The sequence below is a fragment of the Sander vitreus genome, chromosome 4, assembly GCF_031162955.1.
Source record: "Sander vitreus isolate 19-12246 chromosome 4, sanVit1, whole genome shotgun sequence".
Lineage (NCBI taxonomy): Eukaryota > Metazoa > Chordata > Actinopteri > Perciformes > Percidae > Sander > Sander vitreus.
In genome coordinates this window covers 26,310,672-26,335,032 of record NC_135858.1, presented here as the reverse complement: position 1 = coordinate 26,335,032, position 24,361 = coordinate 26,310,672, and the positions used below count along the sequence as shown (strand labels likewise).

Genomic DNA, 24,361 nt, shown 5'->3' with positions numbered 1-24,361 from the left:
TAATAATACAGGTAACGTAGTTTCAGGCTGAGTCCCATGAAATAAGAAACCTGTCATACCAGCTTTGTCTTTGATGACGGGCACTAATAATACAGGTAACGTATTTTCAGGCTGAGTCCCATGAAATAAGAAATAGCAAACAGAGGAACAAGTTTCTTGCTTGCATATTTTTGATGTTGAGCAGTTATTTTATCAGCGCCGCACACTTTATTGTCATACTGCAGATTGTACCTCTTCTGAATTAATAACCACATTTTTATTATTATCAATATTTTCCACCTCAAAAGTATTCCTCCCAATACAGTTAAACAACTCATGATAATGTTGCCACCAGCCACATCTTTCAGATTACATCTGAGCCACTGACTCCCTCAATATTTAAGGGTCATTATAACTTCTATTATGCATCTTATATGCCAAAGAGTCAGACCTCATCGAGTTCTCATTCTTTTTTATAAATCTAAGAGCATATTTCAAATCTGCATTTGCCCATTTCTTCTGTTCAAATAAAGGGCCCTGTCTATCTCTACTGGACTCTATCCAGGCTTTAAACGCACACTGAGCTTTGGCATGAAGTTCTGTTACATGCTCGTTCCATCCAGGCTTGATGCTATATGCCATACGCTGAGGTTTATAGAAATGCCTACTGGCAATGTTAAATTATTTCACAATTGACTCATATAAAACACATAAGTCTTAGAATTTGATTACTGACTTACTGCATGTGAATGTGTATTTTACAATAACTAGTTTACCACAGTGCACATAAACACACCGGCTTCCTGCATAACCTGATTTTTCTCAAGCAATGCAGTTTGTTTGCATACAAGAAAATGTAGAAACTTACTGCTAAAATATCCTGTTCATATTTGCAGGTATATGTATGCTCTTTACTTCAACACACCCAGCTTTGGCATGAAGTTCTGCTACATGCTCGTTCCATCCAGGCTTGATGCTATATGCCATACGATGAGGTTTATAGAAATGCCTACTGGCAATGTTAAGTGATTCCACAATTGATTCATATAAAACACATACATCTTTACTATCTGGTGAATTCATGAATTCGTGAATTAATATCACAACATCTTATGGCATCTTTGGGCAATGCAATGTTTCCCAGCAACCCATCAGTCTTAATATGATACTTCTGGAAATCTTCCATGGTTCATTTAGTCCAGTCTAATCTTCCTGAGTTAACGCTATTAGCCACAGTAGATCAAATTGGTAGCTTCTTAAAATTTAGAGACAGAGAAAACGGTATATGATCGGCAATGGCAAAATCATAATGAATCTCCATAGCATCCAAAGAAGCATGTGCATCAGTTGTACATACACAGTGATCTAACCACGAGGTAGTATGCCATGCCTCACTGATGTAAGTATAAGTATTATTAGGCAAAAGCACCTTGCTTGACTATATTAAACCAGTGTCAGTGCAAAAAATGCATTAGGTGATTAGCAAACAGAGAGTTTGCATCAGAAATGTCAGCATTCATGTCTCCTTACAACCAAAATACAGTTTGAGGCGTTGTCTTCGATAAAAGACCCAGCTCTAAGATGCACTGCAACACACACTTAAACAGGCAATGTTGTCACAACAGAACTGTCATATGAGGAAAATGCAGCCTCACTGTTAACAGTTTAAAACACTACTAGAACGCTATTTTGCCATTGACCAACTAACAAACTAATGTCAGATGCCCAAATATCATGTTTTAAAAATAAAACATGATGCCATAGAACTCCCTGCAGTATTATCCTATGTGAATGCATTTATCCTTGTTATCATAACGTATCTGTATATATAAGCCTATATGTACACTTTATTTTATTAGATATTACTAATTGTATGTACATTTTTGTTTTTTTATTTCACAAATGCTTTGGCAATGTAAACGTCTGTTTCCCATGCCTATAAAGCCCCTTTGAATTGAATATGTATATGGCTATTGTCCACCAATTGGACTTTTATTTTGAAGTCTTAATCGGATGTTGTCTACCGGGGCCGGGCAGCAGCAGAAGAAGTCAGTCAGCTCTTTAGTACTTCATTGCTAGCAGCCAGTAGTGCCAGTCGGAGTACTTGTATGTTGCCGTGCCGTCGTTTCTTTCTGACTGATAACGGGAGCTCAGTTTGTCATCCTTGGTGTGATGGAACTGGACAAAATGGACGAGAACGACTGGAAGTATCATGGAGAGGGGAACAAGAGCCTAGTGGTCTCACACGTACAGGTGAGCAGGCTAGGCTAACATAAAGCTAACGTTAGTCCAAGTTCGGCTAAAGCAGGAGCGGTGTACATTTAGCTTTAAAAGGACACCCACCGCTCCCTTCACACTTCTCTAACGTTAAATGGGCTGCAGCTCGGTGTTGCTGTCGATGGAAACTTTATAGGAGTTATCTGAAACATCTGTTTATAACTGAAGGGTGACGCATCAGGATTTTATGTAGTTATCGTTAGCCTATGTGTGCTAGCTTAGCCTAGCCAACAACTCAGAGTTCAAATCAGTCCAATGATTGTTACACAGTGACAACAACTCATAAAAACACCACTAACTAGTAGAAATTACATACAGCTTTATGTCCAGTTAAAGTGCCGGAGTGACTGGGTGGTGTTGGGTCATAACATGTAAAATCGTAAACGGGCTGCTGGGAAGCTAATGTAGCCACATGCAGCTTCCCAGGTTTCTCATCCAGCTGCTGGTTGGAGTAAACGCTTTACTAGGCTGCTGCCTAACAGAAGCTGCCTGTTAGTTGACTCTGATGCAGACAGCTAGACTTTTGAGGGCAGGGTTGTGAATACACTAACTGTCTGTCGGGAGCTGTGGTGTCATTTCCCAGAGACTTGGCTGGATCCTGTCGTGTCATTTAACCGGGTGACTCTCTTTCTGTGTGGCGATCTGACGGCCACAGTCTGCTTTATGATTAATCATGCAGTAGTAAGTAGCTGAAGGGATAACATTTCAGTGTAATTGTACCTCGTAGGATTTAATGTGACAAATAAAAATTGATTGATTGACATATCCCTGTTTGACTTTGGGAAAGTCACATTTACGAACCGGTTTGCTCATGTTGGTATTGAGCAATCGGGGACACGTTATGAAGGTATGACAAAACAGCAGCAGTGTTCTAACCATAGTTATGTTAAAGTTAATCAGCTCATTAACAATCAAGCTTTCTTGTTTTGATTGTTTACGTTTACTTCAAGGTCCCATATTGTAAAAAGTGAGATTTGTTTTTTGCCCTATTTGGAAACAATGTCTTTAAACCTGTCAACATTTCCGTACAGTTGTGATGTCACAACTAGGGCAACTACCGACTTTGACTCCAGTACATTTTTTCCTAATTCCAACGTTACGTCCAACGTTAGTTGCTGGATATACCAAGCTTAACTTTTCTTCACTTTCCTGGAGCACGAGCGGATAGCATACAGTGACATCGCAACTGTTGTGTAAATTTGCCTCTAATTTTCACCACTTATAACTTATTACGTTACTACCGCCGTTTAAAAAAAGCGAATCATACGCCTTTTACCAAGGTACATGTAACGTTACGCCCACAGCCATGTCTTTCTCTATCACTCTGGTTACGCCTATAACGTATATCTCCCTCACAAAAACCGAAAACCTGGCCAATATATTTATTACAGCCAATAGATTACTACAATCACAATAAAGTACTCGACGGGGGAACACACTTCGACATAACACCAAATACTTGATGTATTTAACAGTCTTTCCCCTAGGTTGACTGCAGACATTTAAAAAAATCTTGACGACGCTCTGTACAGCATCGGGTTCAACGGCTTTGACTGTTTTGCGTTACATGGTTACTGGATATTTACGTTAACAACCAAACTTTTCTTTGCATTCCCGGAGCAACAGCGGATTGCTTACATGGACATCGCACGAGAGACGAGACAACGCCGGCGGCATTAAACTGTGGTGATATCATGCAATATTGTTGACGAAAAAGACAACGCTATACAAACACAAACAAACAGTCCGCAGCTAAATGTGAGATTATCTCTGTAGGCTACTTGCTCTGTTTCTGGTGATTGATTAGAGCAGATATGTGCTGATTAGCTCTCATAACGGGCCATGTGGGTAGCGCACTGCAAAGAGTCCATGAGTGTGATATTTTGTGATTAAATTCTGAATCTGTTATAATGTATAACATGTATAAATGTAAATATAGAGGTACAATGTCTTCCTCTGATGTAGGCGTAGCCTGCACTGTAAGTCAGTAGTGGGCTGTAAAGTGGAGTTGCATATTAAGTGGTTTGGGGTCATTTTGGGGTACACTTTGGTTTTGGAGAATTCGACAACCAGCAATACCACAGGCCAAGCAATCGGCCCGTTCCAAACCGGCACATGTTCAACGGGCTCTGTACTTTTATTTTAATTAGTATAAAAATGATTTTGGTCCATATTGCCCAGCCCTTGTTACAAATAGGCCTACACTATAAAGGAGTAGAAAGTGCGGCTACACTGGCGTTAGTTATTCCCCCGCTGCAATGACGGTGCATGGACTCCGAGAGCACAGATGCAGAAGAACCTGAAACGCTGACCACGGGAGGGCAGCTTAGAAAGACAGGCGCAGTTTTTGATACTTGATGCAACAGATACATTGCAGTTGGTATCAAAAACATGTTGTGATCTAGGCACAAGGGAATAGTTTGGGTGAATATTTTGTTTGTGACTCTGCAGGTATTTGTCATGTATATTGATATTGAAATGCATGTTCTTATCAATATTGCTACACTGATTATTAGAGCCTGTCCGATATATGAAATGTTTGAGACCAATAGCGTTTTAGAGGGGAATGGGTTAGTAGCATTTTTCTTTACATAAGCAGGTGCAGGACCCAATATAGGGGAAGTATCACTGTTGACAGAAGAGTAGCAGGAAATAAGAAGATATAATTACATGTAAAGATACTAACCTTTTTTCCAAAATAATTTAATTCAAAGTCTGACTAAAACTGAAACTAAGTTGCCCCTAGAAGTCTAAATTAAGTTGGTTTTCACCACTGAACATTTTGACTGGTTGGACAAATTTGAGCTGTAAGGAAACATTTTCACTTCAGTATCTGCCCAAAAAAGTGTAACACCAATACACTTAAAGTAAGTCTTAGAATTTGATTACTGACTTACTGCATGTGAATGTGGATTTTACAATTACCAGTGTACTACAGTGCACATAAACACACTGACTTCCTGCATAACCTTCTCAGCAATGTAGTTTGTTTGCATACAAGAAAATGTAGAAATTTACTGCTGAAATATAATAATAATAATATATGTCATCTTTCCAGGTATATGGATGCTCTTTACTTAAACTAACCCAAGTGCTGACAGGAGTAGTCACTGTTGTGTATTATAAAAAAACAAAACAAGTTAATATAGTGAAAGTTCTGTGGACTTGCTGGTCCCGTTGCACTGTGGGAAAACTATATCAGTATTTTAACCCACCTCAGGAATCTCTTGGAGATGTTGCTGGATTGACCCTGCTCAGTAGTTCAGAGGCCTGTACTACGAATCAAGATCAACATGTCCTGGATTTCTTTCAGTTACCCGGCTTCACCTAACCCTAACACCCGCAGTCCCGCATAAGCTGTATCACGACGCTGGTTATCAACTAGTTCAGTCAACCCAGGGTTTCCCAATCCAGCGGCGCGCACGTTCACATAAAAGAGGCTGTTTGCACAGCACGACCAATCGCAAACATCTACCAGAGCCGCATATTTTATATAAGAAGAGCAAATTATAATTCTACATAAATATGAAGAACACATACATGGTTTTACAGGCAAAACACAATACAGTCGCTGCTTCTAAAACGGGAGGAAAGCTGGCAAAAAATAGCCGACGCTGTAAATGCATAAAACAAAACGCTTATCAAATATCACTTCCCCATCAGTCAGGCACAAGATCTGACCATAATTACACTTGTGCTTTGCATAAACTGCTGTTGCTTTAGCCTAGTATTTCAGTTGCAACCCTGGCAGTGATCATGAGAGCAAATACAAAATATCATATCAATATAAAACCATCATTCAAACCGATGTGTGGCACTGGCAACACACAGCTCAAGAATACCCATCAGGGGATGTTAATGGGGTTGTCGGTCTCTAAATGTTTTAACTTTTCTCTCTCTCTCTCTCTCTCTCTCTCTCTCTCTCCTCCCCCCCCCACCACCGAGCTCCGCCTAATCTTCTAAGAACGGTGACACCGTTATCAATCCAGTATTGATTGGTCAGTAGGCGGTGCTTTTACACCGGTTGATCTCCAACTTAAAGGGATATTTTACCGTTGGAAAGATGAATATATCTTTAAATTGGGTCACTTATGCAGTAGAAATGTGAAAGTTTTTAGAAATTGGTGGCTTCTAGGCCGAGAAAAGCCAGAAAATGTGTTTTTGGCTCATGTGGATGAAAGACACCAAATCCCAGAATGCACTTGCTTCGCTGCTTTAGCGTCTACTCCCAAGCCACACCTACCGTTTACAGACAGACAGACAGTGAGACGATCAACTCAACAAGTGTGTTTTATTGTCATTTCAACCATATACACGAAACAACGTTTCACCGTGGCTCAATTGGTTACACAATTAAAATATATAAAAACATTATATAAAAACGACATACAAAACAGGCTACATTTAGTGCACTCACATGATATGCTCTGTAAAGTTCAGCTACTAGCATTAGCGCTTGGTGGGCTGTATCACAGAGTATAAAAATTTGCGTGGGATGTAGAATGGTCGTATTTAACAGTCACAAACTCCACCAGCAGTTAGCTGGATACAAGCACCCCATTTCTGCACCAGGCAGTCCGTGTTAACACAGCCCACCTCCATTAGCTAGTCTTACCCAGCGTAGAGCAGCCGGCCTGGTAGCTGGATAGTCCAATACAGCAATTGTTTCCACAACAACAAAAACACAAGAGTCTCTGAACTCGCGTTGGGAGTTTCGTTGAAGTTGGATGTAGTCCAGTTTGTTGTCTAATGAGCAGACACTTGCAAGCAGAATTGATGGAACAGGTGGCCAACTAGTGTTAGTTTTCCACCGGCAAACTCGTTCAACGTTTCCCGCTGATGATGTCCCTTTATCGGCCAGAGGCTTCGAGCAACACCGCTGGTCTCCATAGCCGACGGGCGAAGCTGTGTCCAGTATTCCGTCTGTAATAAAGTGTCCTGCATATTCTCCGATCTGTACTAGTGTATCCCGGTGGTACACGTGTGCGTTAGTTTGAATGCACATAATTGTTGTTCTAAAATTTCCTTCGGGATGAATAAATCTACCTATCTAAAGTTCTGATACTGAGAAGCCACTAAGCTACGCGAGGATTCAAGATGGCTGACAGTCGTTTTGGTTTGTGAAATTTCGGAGAATGCCGGAGTCCAACCCCCTATGGGCTATGCGGAAGTAGCTCCTAGTACTGGCTGTAGTCCTTTGCCTCTGGGCAAAAATCTTCTGATGACGTAAAAATCGATTTTTTTTTTGCAGACCCACAATACAGAGATCTCTGGTCTCGGGGTCATGAGGGAGGGAAGCACGGCCATTCAAAAATACTACCATGTTTCTACTGAGACAAAGCTTAATGCTAAATCGGTGAAGTATCCCTTTAACCTGCTCCCGACCAGGTTAGGTGTTCAGCATAAGTTACCACGGCGATTGAACCCGGTAACAACTGATCCACCGTCGTGGTACAGAAAACCCTGGGGTGAACCTGAAGTAACCTCGTTAACGCCAAGTCTTGCTTCGTAGTGCAGGCCTCAGGTGTGAGTCCACGTTCTGTCCTGTGTTTAAATGAGGCTCCATTGATCCTAACTGCGCTTTTCTTTTGTACTTGCAGCTTTCCAGAGTTCTACGCCTGCTCAAGTATCCAGCCGAGGACTCTGAAAATCCACCACAGGTAAATATGAGTCGGTGTGTGTTGGGTGTTTTCTGAAGCCAAAGCCTGGTCCAAATTACTGCACAGTTAAAACATCTTGATGCAGATCTCGTGGATTGTGGGAATCTTCTAATTAATGTGTGCTTGTTGATTACATTAAATTTTTTTGCAATGTGAACTTCTAATCTTTCTGACACACTTTCCAAAGTAACAGCTGGAACACAGCGCATGCGTAAGTGTCACGTAGTGTAGATAACGTGCCTGATCATGAGCCTGGCCATTCATACCGGGCTCTCTCTCTATCTCCATCTCCGATAGAAAGAGACTGGAGAGTGGGGAAAGGTTTGTGTGTGTGTGTGTCCGTCTCTCTCTCTGTGTGCGTGATGGCGTGTCCAAATACACAAGGAGCAGTTGTTGTCAGCTGTGATGACAAATGGAGTCACCATTCCTACATAAGCCCACTTTGCACAAAAATATGTAGTTACATTTGAAGTATCTTGGTAGCTATTAAGTCATGTAAGATGATAACGCCTAATTAAATTAAATTATGTTCTTAGTCAGGTGTACGGAGCCTTGAGAAGGGTGATTGTTTGTATAACCATGGAAACATTTGTCAACGGCAAAACACTTTTTGTATCGGTGAAAGAATTGTAGATTGTAGGAGAGGTCTGGAACAATGCTGAGAGTGAATGAACAGAGTCTATTGTTGATTAGCTCTGTGAGGCTGGTTATCCATAATCACATGTTGGCGTTTAGTGTAAACGGATGACTGAGTAACTGAGATGACTTTGTGATCCCCTATGCACCTCAGAGAGGGCAAATAACTCAGCGCTCTGTCAACATGACATCTAATGTTGACGGAGATTAGATGTCAAGTCTCAGAACAGGTTATAACTTGCCTGTCTGTCTTTTTGTTTGTCCTCCAGACAGTGGAGCAGGCTTTTAGGCAGATCCAAAACATTGTTGACTTCAGCTCCAACGTGATGAGCAGCCTGCTGGGAGAGAAGTTCATCCACAGTGGGGTAAGACACTGCTGTGTTCACACAGTAAACTGTCATCCAGTATGTGTTTCCCCCCCCCCCCCATCTTATCTTTTATCCGTTTAGTCTTTATCTAAGTTTTATCTTGCGTAACATCAAAAACTTGCTCTACTGGTTTAATATTACACTCCTAGAACATTGTTAGAAACACAGTGGACAAAAAGGGTCAAAATTAGGGCTGTCAATCGATTAAAAAATGTAATCTAATTAATTTCTAATTAATTGCTGACAAACTAAATCACGTAATCACGACATATCCCGGCCATTTTTCACCGCAGAAAGCTGCTACCAGCCAGGCTAAAGCTAACATAGTTAGCCTAAAGAAACAAGGCGTCTGTCCCAACTAACGTTATGGTTCGGAGCTGCGACGCCGGAAACGTAACCCTAATCTACAACAGCAGTCTGTTTCTGATATAACGTCATTTACACTGATTTAAGTGCTCTTGGATACACAGTTTGTTGCAAGAGTGTGACATGCAGGCTCTGTATGCACAGCAAACCAACAATCATGATACATTTTAATCAATTTATCAAACAACCAAAGCAGGCCCCGCTAGTCGACCACAACCTGAAATTTAGAGGAAGCAACATGCATGCATTATTAATATCATTCACTTTAGCCTGGATTGATATTATATGAATACAATGGTGTCATGTCAGTCAACCAGTGTATTTCTTCCTAATTTCCCTCTCCAAAATCACTTCAGAAGAGTAATCACAGCGCTTACTTGCTTTGGTTTTTGTAAAGCATTAAAGTTCAACAAAGACTGGTTCACATAAGAACATTTCCTTTTTCATTTTTATTTTCTTTGTAGATGCACTCCCCTACACAATCACCCCAGTAGTTGAGAATGATTTAGTATTTCTAAATAGGGCTATATATGTCCGCTTGTAAAAATGTCTTTTTTTCATATCGCATATATATATATCGCAGGGGGAAAAAAAATCACAATGCAAGTTTTTTTTTTCCAATATCGTGCAGGCCTACTTCAAATGCACCACAAGGCTGTAGTTTACCAGTTTCATTGAACGCACCGTCTGTGTTGTTTCTCCGACGGCAGCTACAGATTGTTACATCCCGGTGTTGAATCCTCTACAGTAAAACACAGTCACACTTTACACCGTTTAGCGTTAGCTGTCAGCATTTTAACCGTGTTTAATCCAGCTACTAGCTAGCGGTAGGTTAACGTTAGCTGCTGTTGAGTATAGTGTTAACTAGCGTCACGTGCAGCGGTGTCTGTATTGTCTGTTTCAAAGCATCAGAGAGAAGTGCAGATATATCAGTGGCACCAGATTTCGGTAGCCAGGGTTGGCAGGAAGAAGATTTTTACAAGTAAATGTTCCAATTAATGATTCAGGCAGCACATTCTCGTCTCCCTCCTTCATTTTACAGTCCAATGGTGGCTAGAACGGCTCCGGGTCAATATGGAATGGATTAATCTGCGTTATTTTTTTTTCTCAGATTAATTAATCGAAATGAACGCGTTATTTTGACAGCCCTAGTAAAAATGTATGGTCAAAACATGGAGCCTACATTACTCACAATGCAATTTGACCACTGACCGTGATGTGTTATGCCAGTACCGGCTAATGTAGAGTTTTCCTTAAAGCTAAAACAAACAAGACAAGTAAGAAAAAAATGAAAACCTCAGACAAATACAATTCAATACAGGCAAGTCTTGGTCACTGATTAGTAACCATGAAGCCTGTGGCAATTTTACCCCCCACTGTCTAAAATCTGGGGACGTTTGTAAATTGTTGCACTTTTGCCTGTTGCAATTTTTTTGCACAAAAATAGCAACAGTGCATAAATGAGTTTTGTAATGTGAATCCCTATTGGAATGTATTGCTAGCAGCAGAAATTTACAAAAATAAAGTCTGGAGAGTTTGCACATGAAAAACACTCCCGGGGGTTACATTGTGCCTAAATTTAAAACACTGTTAAAATGCACTATCAAAGCTGGTTCTGTGCATGATCACCCCCAAAGTAAAGTGCTGATTAGAAAACACTACCCAGTAGATCACAGCGCTTTACAGTAGAAAACAGAAACCAAGACTCAGCAGCAGAGACAGACGTGCGGACATGTTCTGTACACAAACTGGACTAACATGACTGTCGTCATTTTCTCCACAGGAAGTGGTCAAACTGCCGTTAGAGTTTGTGCGACAGTTGTCAATCAAAGTTCAACATCAAAGACCAGGTAAAACGGTTTTTAAAAATAAGTTCTGTGGGAAAACTAGTATTGAAATCTGTTAAAAGGAACAGTTTAACATGTTGGGGAATACGTTTACGCTAATTTGTTTACTTGCAGAGGGTTATACTGTAGATGAGTACTGAACATGTTGTGTCTGTGTGTTTGTCAGCCTGGCGCTGTGAGAAGGTGATGGACATCTACAGCGGCTGTGCACTCTGTCTACCCAACCTGACCTCTCCAGCCCTCCACCAGCCAACACACACTCCTCCACTCTGTATCGAGATCAAGGTATACACACACTCACACATTTCTTTTTAAGGCATACAACTGTTCCCCCCGCTTTTAAAATTGAATAGTGGCACTGGTAATGTTTCAGGAAAGAAAACATGTATTCCTAATAAAGAAGTGCACACAAGCAGCCAGAGTTTCAGAAATTCTTTGCCTGTGAATCACTCTCATAAAGGCAAACGACAAATCACATGAGTATGACTGTGTGTGTGTGTGTTACTTAGCTGTTTTTGTTTTTGTGTCTTTAGCCTAAATGTGGCTTCCTGCCATCCTCTAAACACGTCAGCAAAGACATCAAGACCAAAGTGTGCCGCTTCTGCATGCACCAACACTACAAGGTAACTACAACCACAGTACAGTAAAACAGTACACTAGGGATGCCATGGTTAATAAACTTATGACAACACTAATGTTATCGATTACAACACAAAAGCACCGCAGCTGTGGCTCTCCGGTCAAGATTTTGCTGGGCTGCCCATTTGAGACAGGAGGTGGAAGCGCTGCAGAGTACTGCCCACTCCTCTTCGGCGCCCATGTTAACCATAGACTGTATATAAATATGATGTTTTCTCTCCAGTTAAACTTTCATTCATATCATATCAATAATTTAAGCTTATAAACGTAATGGACATTTAGTATTTGGTAGGGGTGGAATGGTACACAGAAGTCACGGTTCGATTCATACCTCGGTTCAGACCTCACGGTTCGGTACGAGTTCGATACAATGGAGGGAAAAGCAAAACAAAAATGCAGAAGGCAATTTGTTTTTTATTGTGCATGTCTCAGGCTGTACTACCTAGTGTCATACAGTCTCTCCCCTGAGCTAGCTGCAACAGTCTGAAGTGTGTAAAGTAAGATGTAAACAATAAGTACCCCACATCATCTCCAGACTCCATCTCTAACTTGTAAACAAAATAAGACAATCAGCTATAAAACTGAAAATACAGCATCTGTTATTTATGAAAGTGCAAATTACATAGAATAATAAAGAAGTTCTACTTAGGCGAGACCTTCCCCCACAAAAGATAAAAGAAAGTATTGTTGCTATTAAGTGCAACAGGCATACCTTTGCCAACGACCTCCTGTAGCTTCTCAGCTAGGTGAGTGCTTGTGTGCTGCTCATACAGGGGCCGTGTCTGACGCTTTCATTTCCCACTCGGAGTCAATAAAATGAGCAGTCACCGTGAGAGAGCTTTCCGTAGCACGAGAAGTCCAACCATCAGTCGTTAGTGAAACGGAGAGTGCAGCTGACAACTCGTGCTCCATCAACGTCCGTGTTTGGTTGTATATGGGAGGGACTACAGTTTGCCTCGTGTGGACGGGATGGCATGTTGTAACGAGGTTCGAGTACATACAGCCAATACTTGAAGCCGGGTTCCTCTACGAGTGAATAAGGCTGCATTGAAGATGACATGTCGGGGTTTCCCGCCGAAAATTTGTTAGTTAAGGTGGTAGGGTGGGGTTTGCTTTTTTGGCCCTATTTATATGTGTATCTAAAGGCTGGTTAAGCACTGTAGGGAGGAGAAGTTGGACAGTTTTTGTCTCGTTCCAGTGATTGGTACATCTGGGTGATGGCGTCGGATATGCGTTAGCATGTTAGATGTATTTCCACTCACATACCCAACAACTGCTGAACAACGCCGACACAAAGTCCTCAACTGACTGGGAAACGGAAGTTTTCCCAAACTTGCGATCTTAAAGAGGCCGGTGGGTCGCCACCACTCGCCATACTCGTCCTTAGTGCTGCTATCTCTGACTCACTCACTGGACCATCGACCTGACAAAAAACAGCATACATAGGCACCAATCAGAGCTAAGGCGGTGCTACAGATTAGGTGTCCCTAAATAACCCGCGTATCTAATAGTAGTTCTGCATTACATTAATTAATTTGCACGCAAGTTAGATTTATTTTTATACCGTGTATTCTCGTGTAAATTCATGCACCGAACCATGACGCCCGTACCGTTTCGGTTCAGTAGGAATACATGTACCGTTCCACCCCTAGTATTTGGTCAAGTAGCTTGTGAAAAACAAGGTGATGCATATTTAATCAATATTTAGGTAAATATATGTATCTGATTGGACTCAGTATTTCCAAGGGAATCGGGGCCAAAAGAACGGGATCAATACAAGTACAGAACAGCCATCGTACAACTTAAGAACAACAAACTCATCTTTGACATTTCGTCCTTAATCACTTTGTATTCTCTCTCTGTCTCTCCAGGTGGCCGGTGGAAAGTGGAAGAGACGCAGTCTGTACTGTCCTCTCGACCTGTTCTCAGGGTGAGATTACTGCAGCAACTTAGAATCAACACTACTGCATTTACTATGTGTAAAACTCATTACCAGTTATACTGCAGTAATGTATTTAACAATACTGTATATTTTTATTAAGGTCAGTTCTGCAACAAATCCTACCACTACACTGCAGATTCAGCTTCTTATAATAAAGCTGCTTCACTGTTCTGCAGCTGAACGCGACTTGCTCTGTTTCTTGCGTTTTTCAGAAACCGACAGAGAATGCACTTTGCCATCAGACACCTGATAGAAGAACCTCAGAACAACTTAAAAATCTTCAAGGTGAGACACAACCACAGCCACACCTGTCTGTCTGAAAAATGTGGAACTGTTTAATCACAACTTCAGACTTCATCAGCAACACAGTCGATCAATACACCTACTGCTTTAAAGAATAGGTTCTAAAGGCGCACACACACACGCACACACACACACACAGAAAGCGTTCATTGACGCGCCTCAATTGATGCTTCTATGGCGCACCGCAGACATTAGATTTGAAGCACCAACCCCAAAGAACCAGCAGTATTTTAGAAAAGATTGCTATTTAGGCCAGTGTTTCCACTAGAAAAAAAAATTGGTGCCGGTTTCATTTTAACGGTCAAATAGAAAAACGCCGGTCAAATAGTTTCCGTGTTTATTGCGCACAAAAACAATTGATAAGCAGGCTATATAAAGAATATCATCAAAGGATGTAAATGTATACTATTTTTATTGAAATGTAGGCTACTTGTTACAGGCAGAGAGGCCAAAAGAATTAAATCAATGCACATAACGTGCCGATCTGAATTAAAATAGGCCTTTTTTCCCCCCATTTGCTAGGCAGAGGAAATAAAGCAATACAAACTACAGTACAAACAAACGGGCTCATTAAATTATAAAGTGCCGACTTGAATCAAAATAATTGAAACGAGTGTCTCTCTGCAACTCGCAATGCACATAAGCCTCTGTGCTGTTTTGATGCGGTTCTGCAGGGAGAAGCCTCTCTGCTGGCACACTGGAGACGGGAATTACGCAGGCTACCTTGGCCAGTTTGGCCCACTCTGGTTAGATTTCACCGTAATACCAATAAGAACCTCGCCGGCTGTTGAGAAAGTCAAGCCTTTGGGACATGGGGCCGACTCGTCCTCGCCGGCAATTTGTTGGCTTAATTTGTGTTAGACCGGCCGCTGCTTGGGTTTCTAAAGTAATTCGCAATATTTCCCCGTTCCGCCATGGCTTGGGCTTCGACTCTCCCGCATGCTTGTCGTCGTTTGTAGTTTGTAGATCTACGGTAGTCTACTGCATTCAATCAGAGCGAGAACGTGACATGTAGTGTTTTCTACACGCTACAGTCATTTTTTGTAATGAGAAAAAAACATGACTGTTCATTGTTTTAATAGAACGAAAGATAGGAAAATCACTGTAGCCTATTTTAACACACTTCAAATTGTGCAGAGGGAATTAGGCCTATTTCTACCGGCCTTTCTGACCGGAGACGATTAGAATTTTCGGTCCTCATCATTTTTTAAGGCAAAGGTTTTGTATGTTACAGATACCTCTATCAGTGGTAGCATTAGACTTTGTCCCATGACGAATAGGGTCGTAAAACTTCTGTCATAATCAAGCCTATTACACATTACTTACTTTTTTAAAATGATATTAAGACATTTATGTTGCATTAATTAATTTTCACTTTTTAATTAATACAGGCTACAGAATAGGGTTGCACGATATTGACAAAATGTGATATTGCGATATCGATTATGAATATTGCGATATTTTTTTAAACGTATGTAATGTAAAATTACAAAAGTTACGGGAAAACGCATCAAAATAGATTCCTAACAAATTAAACAAGTTTTCTTACAGCACAAGGTTTATTTCAACTGACTGACTGTCATATTGGACTGGTACAACATGAATAAATAAGGACCATGTCTACAGAACAGGACATGTTTTACTGGTTGGACAGTATAAAATATATAAATAAAGAGAACAGGACACAACTTATCTTTTGCTTCTCTGATTCGTTGTCTCTATTTCTTCACTTAGACTGTCTGTAAATGCATTATACGGTATTAATCCCTCCTTTTTCAACTCACTTATAAACGCTTTTTAAAGAAAATTTCACACCCAGCTGCTTTGATATTTTGCAATGGTGTAGGCGCACCGAATTATGAGCTTGATTCACACGATTATCTGCTCTCATGTTTCACTGTAAAGTGTGTGTGTGTGTGTATATATATATATATATACATACATACATACATATACACACACACACAGTGTGAGAGCGAATCTCCGTGGCGTATACACCACTATCGCACTGCTCTCTGCCTGGTGTGGCCAGTTTCATTGATTAACAATGAACACTGTGTGCCTGGATGGCTCGGTTGGTGGAGCGGGCACCCATTTATGGAGGTTTGCTCCTTAAAGCAGCGGGCCCGGGTTCGGCTCCGGCCTGTGGCCCTTTGCTGCGTGTCATTCCCCCTCTCTCCCCTTTCATGTCTTCATCTGTCCTGTCAAACTTAAAGGCCGAAAAATGCCCAAAAAATAATCTTAAAAAAACCCCAATGAACACTGACCTCAGTCAGTCAGTGAGACAGAGAGACGGACGTGCAGTGAGAGTTGAGCAGTAAGGTGCCTGAATATAAATTCATTAATATAAATTTAGATTCATATCACGTAATTGCATAGCATATTACAGTAACTCTCTCCAAACATGTAGTGTGGCTGCAGAAAAAGCAGCTTTGTTCACGCTGGGTCCTCATTTTGACGCTCCAAAATCAAAACGAGGTCGGAGTTCAGCTATTTAAAACAATGGGTGTACTTCAAAACGTGCGCGTAAGGCGCTTTCAGTGTGTTTGGGCCTTTTAAGGCTACATCAACACTACGTTTTCATTTCAAATGGTGTTTTGAAACAAAAATGATCTGCATCCCCACAGGCGTTTAGGCTTTGTATCATGACACGCCCTGCTGGAGATAAATGAACAGAAAGCAGCTGTGGGTTGTTTTAGAGGCGAGACGGTTGTCTGGCTGCTGCAACGAGGAATTGCACGCCGGCCCCAGGGCAACGCATGACGTATAGACGTGTTGCTGAGGTCTGTCGTTTAGACGCGGAGAACATGTAGCAACTAGAGAAAAGAGTCCTGTTAAAAAAAAAAAATAATCACAGTGCAGCCCGACAAACTTCTCTAAACTTTATCTCTACTTGAGATCTCTCAAGTTGCTGCAAATGTAACCTTTGATCTTCTGATTCAACCTTTTTTATTCTGAACCAAAGATGTGACCAATCGTGTGTGTGTGTGTTCGGTCTCAGGGCGGTCAGTGTATCTACAGCAGTAAGGAGGGCAGTGACGACGCGATGGACCTGACCTCTCTACTGCATCATCTCCGACCATACTTCCAGCATGGAAACATCAGGATCAACAGTCACATGACCAGCAAAGCTGTCCTTAATGACTTCATCCAGGTAAAACACTATATATATATATATTTATTTATTATGGGGTTTATTCCTTTTTAATTCAAAGTAACAAAATATATTGGTGAGGTACAGCTGAGCAAAAAACTAAAAATATACCAACTTTAAGAGTCCCCAATGGAACAAATTCTCCTCATGTCTCGGTGTCAGAACAGTAGTTTCCAGATGTGAAACTGCTCAGTCAGTTGGAGATGTGAGAAGAGAAACTCACAGCAGGTGTCAGTGTTAGTTTGAAGTTGCATACTTGCGTATAGTCTCTCATTTTAAAAACACTAGATTGAAGTTAGATATGTACAAGCTGTACTGATAAAGGCTAGTGTACCTACTTTTTCATGTTAAAAATGTAGATATTATTAATTGATGGTAGTCTGCAGTTATTGATCTGATACGAAGGTTTAACTGGGAGATTCTGACTCTTCAATCTGACGTGAAACTCCACTCAAAACAAACGGCCCACGATAGTACGGATGTTTGGAGTGGACTCTCTTTGTCGAACTAACGATCTTTGGCTGAGTGAAGAAGAGAGGACACAAAGCACGTTTCACTGACTGTATCTGTCTTCAGACACACACACTGTGGTGAAGCCTCATCGGCAAGTATCTCTCTATAGGTCCTGGTGAACGCCCTGCTGAGTGGTGGTGGTGGAGGAGATGGAGGGGTGGTGACGGACAGACAAGGAGAAGGACGGAGCTTCTGTGAAGCAAGTGTGTTCAACGAGAGGATTCGCCATGGTCAGAACCTGTCTGTTTTCTGTGTTCAGTGATTCCACTAGACTGGTGTTTTTAGAAGTGGTTTGAGCTCCACTCAGTCACAGCTGAAGGGAAATCTGGAAGCTCACAAAGTTGTTCAATTTACTAAACACACAATATGCAGACTGTAAAATGAAACTCTACTAGCACTAGTTTAGTTATTGTCCTTATTTAAGCTCCAACTTCTACAATGTGATTACTTGATGGTCTTCTTTGTCTTGGATTTTCGTTTTGCTTTTCTTTTTTTTTCCCTGGTGTGAATTGTAACTAGTTCTGCAGACCAGTCTAACAGATGTGTGTGCAGCCTGCCTGTCTTTCCTCTCTTACAAAGGTTTTTCTTGTGCAGCAGCCTCCCTCAGAAATGTTTGTGGTTTGAAAGAACCACTTGTCTCTTTTCAACACAACATTTTGCTTTGTATCTGATTCTGATTATTTGTGAAACTGAAAACCTCTTCCTGATTTTAAACATTTTAAGTTACTATATAGACCAGAATTGTGACCTTAAACAGTTTGATTAGAACACAAGAGATTTCCTCCCTCTGTGTGTGTGTGTGTGTGTGTGTGTGTGTGTGTGTGTGTGTGTGTGTGTGTACAGGCTCTCAGGGTTTACCCAGCGACAGTGTTTTGTTCAGGACACTTCAGACTCAGATGTTGGACACGCTGGACATTGAAGGACTTTACCCTCTGTTCTGCCGGGTGGAGCAACACTTGCAGGACTTCCCTAAAGAGAGGTAATACACAGTTAACCAGTATCAGAAAAACAAACAACTGTAGTGAATGTTTATTTACCCCATCACTTATGAAGAGCCACTGGCTGATCTCTGGCATCACTTCCTGTCTGTCTCCGTGTCAGAACCCGTCTTCAGATGGATGGGCCGTACAACGAGGCTTTCCTAGAGAAGCTGCAGAAGTGTCCGACTGAGGACGACGGCTCTGTGGAGTACGCTGTCGCCAAGGTAAGACTAAGAGCTGGAACCTCGCGTCAGGTGTGATGATCGAGGTTTTCCAAATATCAGCGGACTGTCTGTTAGACTCAGAGCATTAAACGCTGGTTAAAGCAACACTAGAGAACTTTTCCCGCTTCGGACCCCCTACAGATTGGAAGCGGAATGCTCTCATTCAAACTACAGATCCACTACCTGATCTGGCAAACTTGCATAGTGCGGTTATAGCCGATAGAGCGCCGCAAAGCGAATGCAGAAGTGCCGATCACCCTGTTACGAGTCGATGAAACGATTTTGGAAATGTACAGAAAGTTCATCAGTACAAACTGAGCTGGATGGCTTTTTTTTGTTACTGTAAAAAAAACGTCTAGTTCAGTAGCGAAAGTGCAATTCTACATAACAGGGAAAATACTGATTTATCAAGAAGGAAAGTAAGACATTTCTAACTGATGGCCACAATAATTAAGGTCATGCAGTGACAGTGGAAGAAATGTATCGATTCATTAACAGCAGCTTTCATTGTTACTAAACAGGGCTGGTTTCCCACCCTCTGAACACTCACTCACCTGCCTTAAGATGGGCGCATGTCTAACTGCTGTATGTTTTGGACTTCAGGTCCATCAGTACCGCGTTGCCATGACAGCCAAGGACTGCTCCATCATGGTCACCCTGGTGCCCAGAAGTGAGGAAGAAGAGGATGATGAAGGGTAAGAGCTACTTTCCACCACTGCTCCACAGGGTATCTTTAATATGACTAGTGCTGCTCTAAACAGTGTTCATTATAGCACAGTGGATAACACACTGTTTACTACATTTGTTAACAACTGTCCACGTTACAAGGCGTTACAGAAAAATTTAAGTTTTAAGGAGAGATTTACCATCATGGAACTGGTTCCTGATCACTACTGACATTTACAGTTGATCAATAACTTTCAATAATCTGATTAATGAAATTCGTATTTATCACAATAAAATACCAAAACATTTTCTTTATTTACACTACTTATAAACTAAAACCTTAATTGATATTGAAAATCAGTTTTGGTTCTATTCTTGATTAGGGCAACTTCCTGGTAATAACCTATTGATTTTGGTCCCTGAAGACATACCATACCGTTTTTATAAATCAGTGTGTAGAACATAATGAAGTCCACCGAGTGGAGCCAGACGTCAGCTCAGCATATTTAAACTGAAACAGAAATTCTCCTTCCCTCCCCCCCAGTCTTTCCAGTCAGAGGTGGCTCAGGGACTTCCTCTCCTCCAGACCTCCTGCCTTCTCTTACTCAGTCTCCATCTTGGATCTGGATCCGAAGCCGTTCGACAGCATCCCCCGCCAGTTGCGCCTGGACCAGAAGATCGTCTCCTGCTACCTGAGGACTGGCGGTGCCTTGCCAAAGGGCTCTATGCCGCCGCACTCCGGCATCTTCACAGCTGCAGAGAGAGAGGACTGCACGCTGCTCTTCCACCCGGTGTGATTGCCCAATAAGAGCCGGGCGACCCTGAAGACGAAGACTAACTGACGCCACACTGATGCTTCAAACGGACGCCATGTTGATGCAGAAGTCTAAAATCATTTCAGACCCGAGCTGTCTATCCGAGACTTTACTGCAGCACTTTCTCTTCGCTCATGCTAACAGTTAACAGCTCCAGTTGATGCTGCTCAGCAAAAATTAAAATCTCTAGGAAGTCAACACTTAACCACCAGACGTTTAAGCGACTTCCAATATTTCTGTTACTGGTTCTAGAGTTTTTTTTTTGTGTCGTCGTGGAGCCTTCTCATTCCTGTCAGGAGGTGAATACCAACATCATCGCTGTGTGAAAAATATGATTCATATTTATTAGAAGATTAACCTCCTGGCGACAACACGGCCATTCTCTGAAGCAGCACTGCTGACAGTGAGGCTCTGAGTGAAAGAACGACGAAAGAAAAATGAAAGTGATGGAGAGAAAAAAAACAGGTCGTTGGGCTTAGACGTGTATGTATGATGTCATTTCCTGAATGTAGGTGGGGCCTTTCAGCACTGAGGCGGGGCCAATATGTATGACCAGGTAGAAGTGGTGTTCTCTTAAAGGTGCTCTAAGCGATGTCACGCGTTCTCTAGACGGCCCAGGCTCTACAAACGGCAACAAAAGCAAACTGCGCCACGAATCATAACAAACGGTGTTCCAGCCAATAACAGACAAGAAGGATTGGGGGGGGGTTGGGTTGGTGCACGAGAGGGAGGGGCGAGCTAGCCTCCATATTGTTTGGCAATACTTCGAACGTCAACAAGAAGTGACGTCACCCAACATCGCTTAGAGCACCTTTTAACATCAGCATTGTAACAGAAGCACTAGTTACCATAGCTACAGCCACAGAGAAGGGGCTGATGTTTCAGGTCTCTGCTAGACTCCACGGAGGTTTTCAGTGCAACTCATCACGCTGATCAACTCCTATTTGATGAATGAGATGAGGCGCTGCAGTGTTTGAATGGATTGAAAACCTTCATGAAAGCAGGTGGGAGGAGGAGCGATGTCGAAGGTCAAATGTTTGTGACTTTATTTTTCTTTATCAGGGAGGAGTGTAGTTGAAGGGCCAGTCCCTCGCTCCAGTGATATCGACCCAGGTTTGGTTTTTGTTGGTCCAGGTTTTGACGTGTACATTGTTTTGCCTCCATTACAATACAACAAAGTTTAATATTTAATGAATGACTCCTCAGAAACGGTCCCACTGTAACTCTGCATAAGCTACAGAAGACACTGGAGACAGTTTTTATAGAAACTATTTGAAAGAAAATAGTTCCGATAAAAACTAGAACGTCTTTTTCCAATGCCAAACACAAACCAAGTTTCACGCTCCTCCATTGTATTGTGGTGGAGGTCGAAATCTCCGACATGTATCTCAAAACCCGGACCAATAAACGAAACAATGTGCATGGAGACTTCATTAGAGGGAAGACCGAAAACACGCTCAGTGGTGTGTTCATTAGGTACAGCTGTACAATATAATGCAATCCAGTACAACAGCCCTGTTATAAATTATATTTTTATGAAACTTTTGTTGAATGTTGAAACTGTCAGATGTTACATTATACTATGTTTCGTCCACCTCATTTCCATACGTGAGGGCAGAACTTCTAATACAGTCCCGTATAGTTTCGTAAGGGTAGCATTAGTGGAGGTGCTGTTGTATTGCATTAGCTCATAGTTGAAGACTTTTTAGTACTGAGTGTATATATACAAGTCATTTGGGTTAACTGACCCTTTAAGGTCCAGCTGGGACCTGTGTCGAAGCAGCTCCTGTAGGGTTCTTCAAGCGAAGCCTTTTTGTTTTTGTTCCTGCTTTTGTGTTGGCGAAAAAAAGCATATTTTTAACTCCTATCGTTGTCACAGCCGGTTTTGTTGGAAAAGAAAAGAAGCCTATTAATAGTTGTCTAACACTCCTGTGTTTACTGACCTGGTTGATAGGTAGCTTTGTAAATGTACGTACTGCTTGTATAGCAGACGGGTTTGAATACAGCCAGTGTCATCCCACTACCAGACATCACAGAACAGAAGACTAATGTGACCGTACCTTCACAGAGCAGAGGATTTTAAAGTGAAGCCTTATTTCTCCTCAGAGGTCAGAGTGTCTATTGTAGATCAGTCTAACCCACCAGAGCAAAGGCTGCTGGGTAACTGATAACAGTCCTCTTCAGATTCAGCTTAATGCTGCGCCGCTGGTTTTCTGTGCCATAAGTGGCTTGATGTGTGTTTGTCCATGTGCCTAAATGTTCTGGTAGGACTTGAGGGGTGTGTGTGTGTGTGTGTGTGTGTGTGTGTGTGTGTGTGTGTGTGTGTTTGAGAATACTCATTTTGTTACAGGGTGCGTTCACAGCTGAGATATATCTGTGTTGGTTCGTCTCTGTTCAGACTGACCTCAGATCAGTTGAGGCTGCTGTGGACGCAGCCGTGAACTCACAGTACCTCGAACTCCTGACGACCCGAACCGAACTGAAGCTCAACAGGGTCGTCTGATGTTTGCAAAACGATGCGTTCAGGAGCGCTGGGAGGTCTCTGAGGACAGATGTCACCAGGAGTTGAGACTTGCACCCAGTTTGGTGACTTCAGCTCTCTGTTACCATCAGCAGAGGAGGGTTGACTTGAGTCCAGATGTTGTTTGTGTTGGTATTATTTCGGTGTCAGGTCCAAACCTGTGATTTCCCCTCCTGGTGATCTCATCGTCCTCTTAACCCAGCAGCGCTCACAGAGGCTTAAGATAAACTGGTAACACTTGACTTCAGTTCCTGTTTACAGTGTCCACTCTCCAACCTCCACCACCTCCATCAGCCAATCAAACGTCTGAAAACAAATCACACTACAAGACAAACTTCAGACGACAGAAAATTCTTGACACTCCGCTCTGACCTCCCATCGCAGCTGGAGATGTTTTTATCAGCAGCAGGTCAACATCACTGTGACGTGGGCGGTAGTTCTGTAACCTCCAAACACTAAAAAGTTTAAAACAAGATCGTTACTCTGGACAGTTTGACCGTTAACCAATCAGGTTTGACTAACGCCGTCGCTGCCTGGGAGACGGAGGAGTTAAAAGGGCTGGAGAGTGGACAGCAGTGAACTGAACCAACCACTGATATTTGAACTGTTGAACTGAAGACGCAACAGGCAGCTTGACAGAGAAGCAGAGGCTCATGGGAGTAGGGTGGATATCTCTGTGCGTCGTCTCTAGAGTAAGATTTGATGCTACTACGGTTAACTTTTAAAACAAATATATAGACTTTATGCCAAACCATCCGATCACAAATGCCGCAACTACGTCTTAACAGATTATTTCCCAAAAAAAGATCGTTCCTAATTTTACTTTTTAATTCTATTATTGTGCATGACAGTGTAATGACCACAAACCTTTCTGCTGAGATTGAAACATTGTCATGTCTGTGTAGAATGATTAAAATAAATGTCTGTCTTTCTATCGCGGTAACTTTATCTGAAAGTCATTTCTTTAACAGTTCTGAAGGTTTTTGTAGAACAATCAATGTTGTTCTGGATCAAGAGCTGTCAACTGCATTACACATTTCTTCATCAGCAGATTGAGTTTAGTTGTCAAACTTTAAAGTCAACAAGATTCAGAAGTCGTAGGAGGTGCTCAGACATTTCCATGACAACTGAGTAAACTCATGACTGTGATATGGTCAAAAGCTCCAGAACTAGAGAGCAAATGAGATGGATTCGTGAAAACCCTAATTACATATGTATTTCGCGCTAGCATCTTTGTGTGGCTTAGGTTGGAAAAAGGTTAAAGTCTTATCCTGCAGCGGACAGAATATTCTTTCATACAGATAAACGAAGAATCTTTAAGGATTCCAGAAATGTTGGGTTCAGATTGTCAGAGATTTAACGCAATGACGATACTAGGATACAAGACCGGCAAAAACTAGAGCTGATACATTTCAAAATGATTTCATTTAAGATTGTTAAAGATTACAGAAGAGCTCTTTTGTAATTATGG

The 24,361-nt window shown here is 41.8% G+C and overlaps 1 protein-coding gene across 1 annotated transcript; it reads left to right on the top strand.

Annotated features, from left to right (window-relative positions):
• Positions 1-2,002: 2,002 nt before the first annotated feature.
• ippk (inositol 1,3,4,5,6-pentakisphosphate 2-kinase) lies at positions 2,003-22,692 on the top strand. The gene is made up of 14 exons (XM_078249198.1): positions 2,003-2,232; positions 7,857-7,916; positions 8,822-8,917; positions 11,070-11,136; positions 11,300-11,418; positions 11,667-11,756; positions 13,644-13,702; positions 13,927-13,999; positions 17,019-17,171; positions 17,794-17,914; positions 18,528-18,663; positions 18,786-18,888; positions 19,492-19,583; positions 20,099-22,692. Exons 1-14 carry the CDS (start codon positions 2,152-2,154, stop codon positions 20,349-20,351), a joined length of 1,503 nt encoding a protein of 500 aa, XP_078105324.1. The 5' UTR covers positions 2,003-2,151; the 3' UTR covers positions 20,352-22,692.
• The last annotated feature ends 1,669 nt before the right edge of the window (positions 22,693-24,361 follow it).

Coding starts and splice junctions, on each gene's coding strand:
- ippk (XM_078249198.1), top strand. CDS start 2,152: ATGGAACTGGACAAAATGGACGAGAACGACTGGAAGTATCATGGAGAG. Junction 13,703..13,926: donor CCTCTCGACCTGTTCTCAGG/GTGAGATTACTG, acceptor TGCGTTTTTCAG/AAACCGACAGAGAATGCACT. Junction 14,000..17,018: donor ACAACTTAAAAATCTTCAAG/GTGAGACACAAC, acceptor GTTCGGTCTCAG/GGCGGTCAGTGTATCTACAG.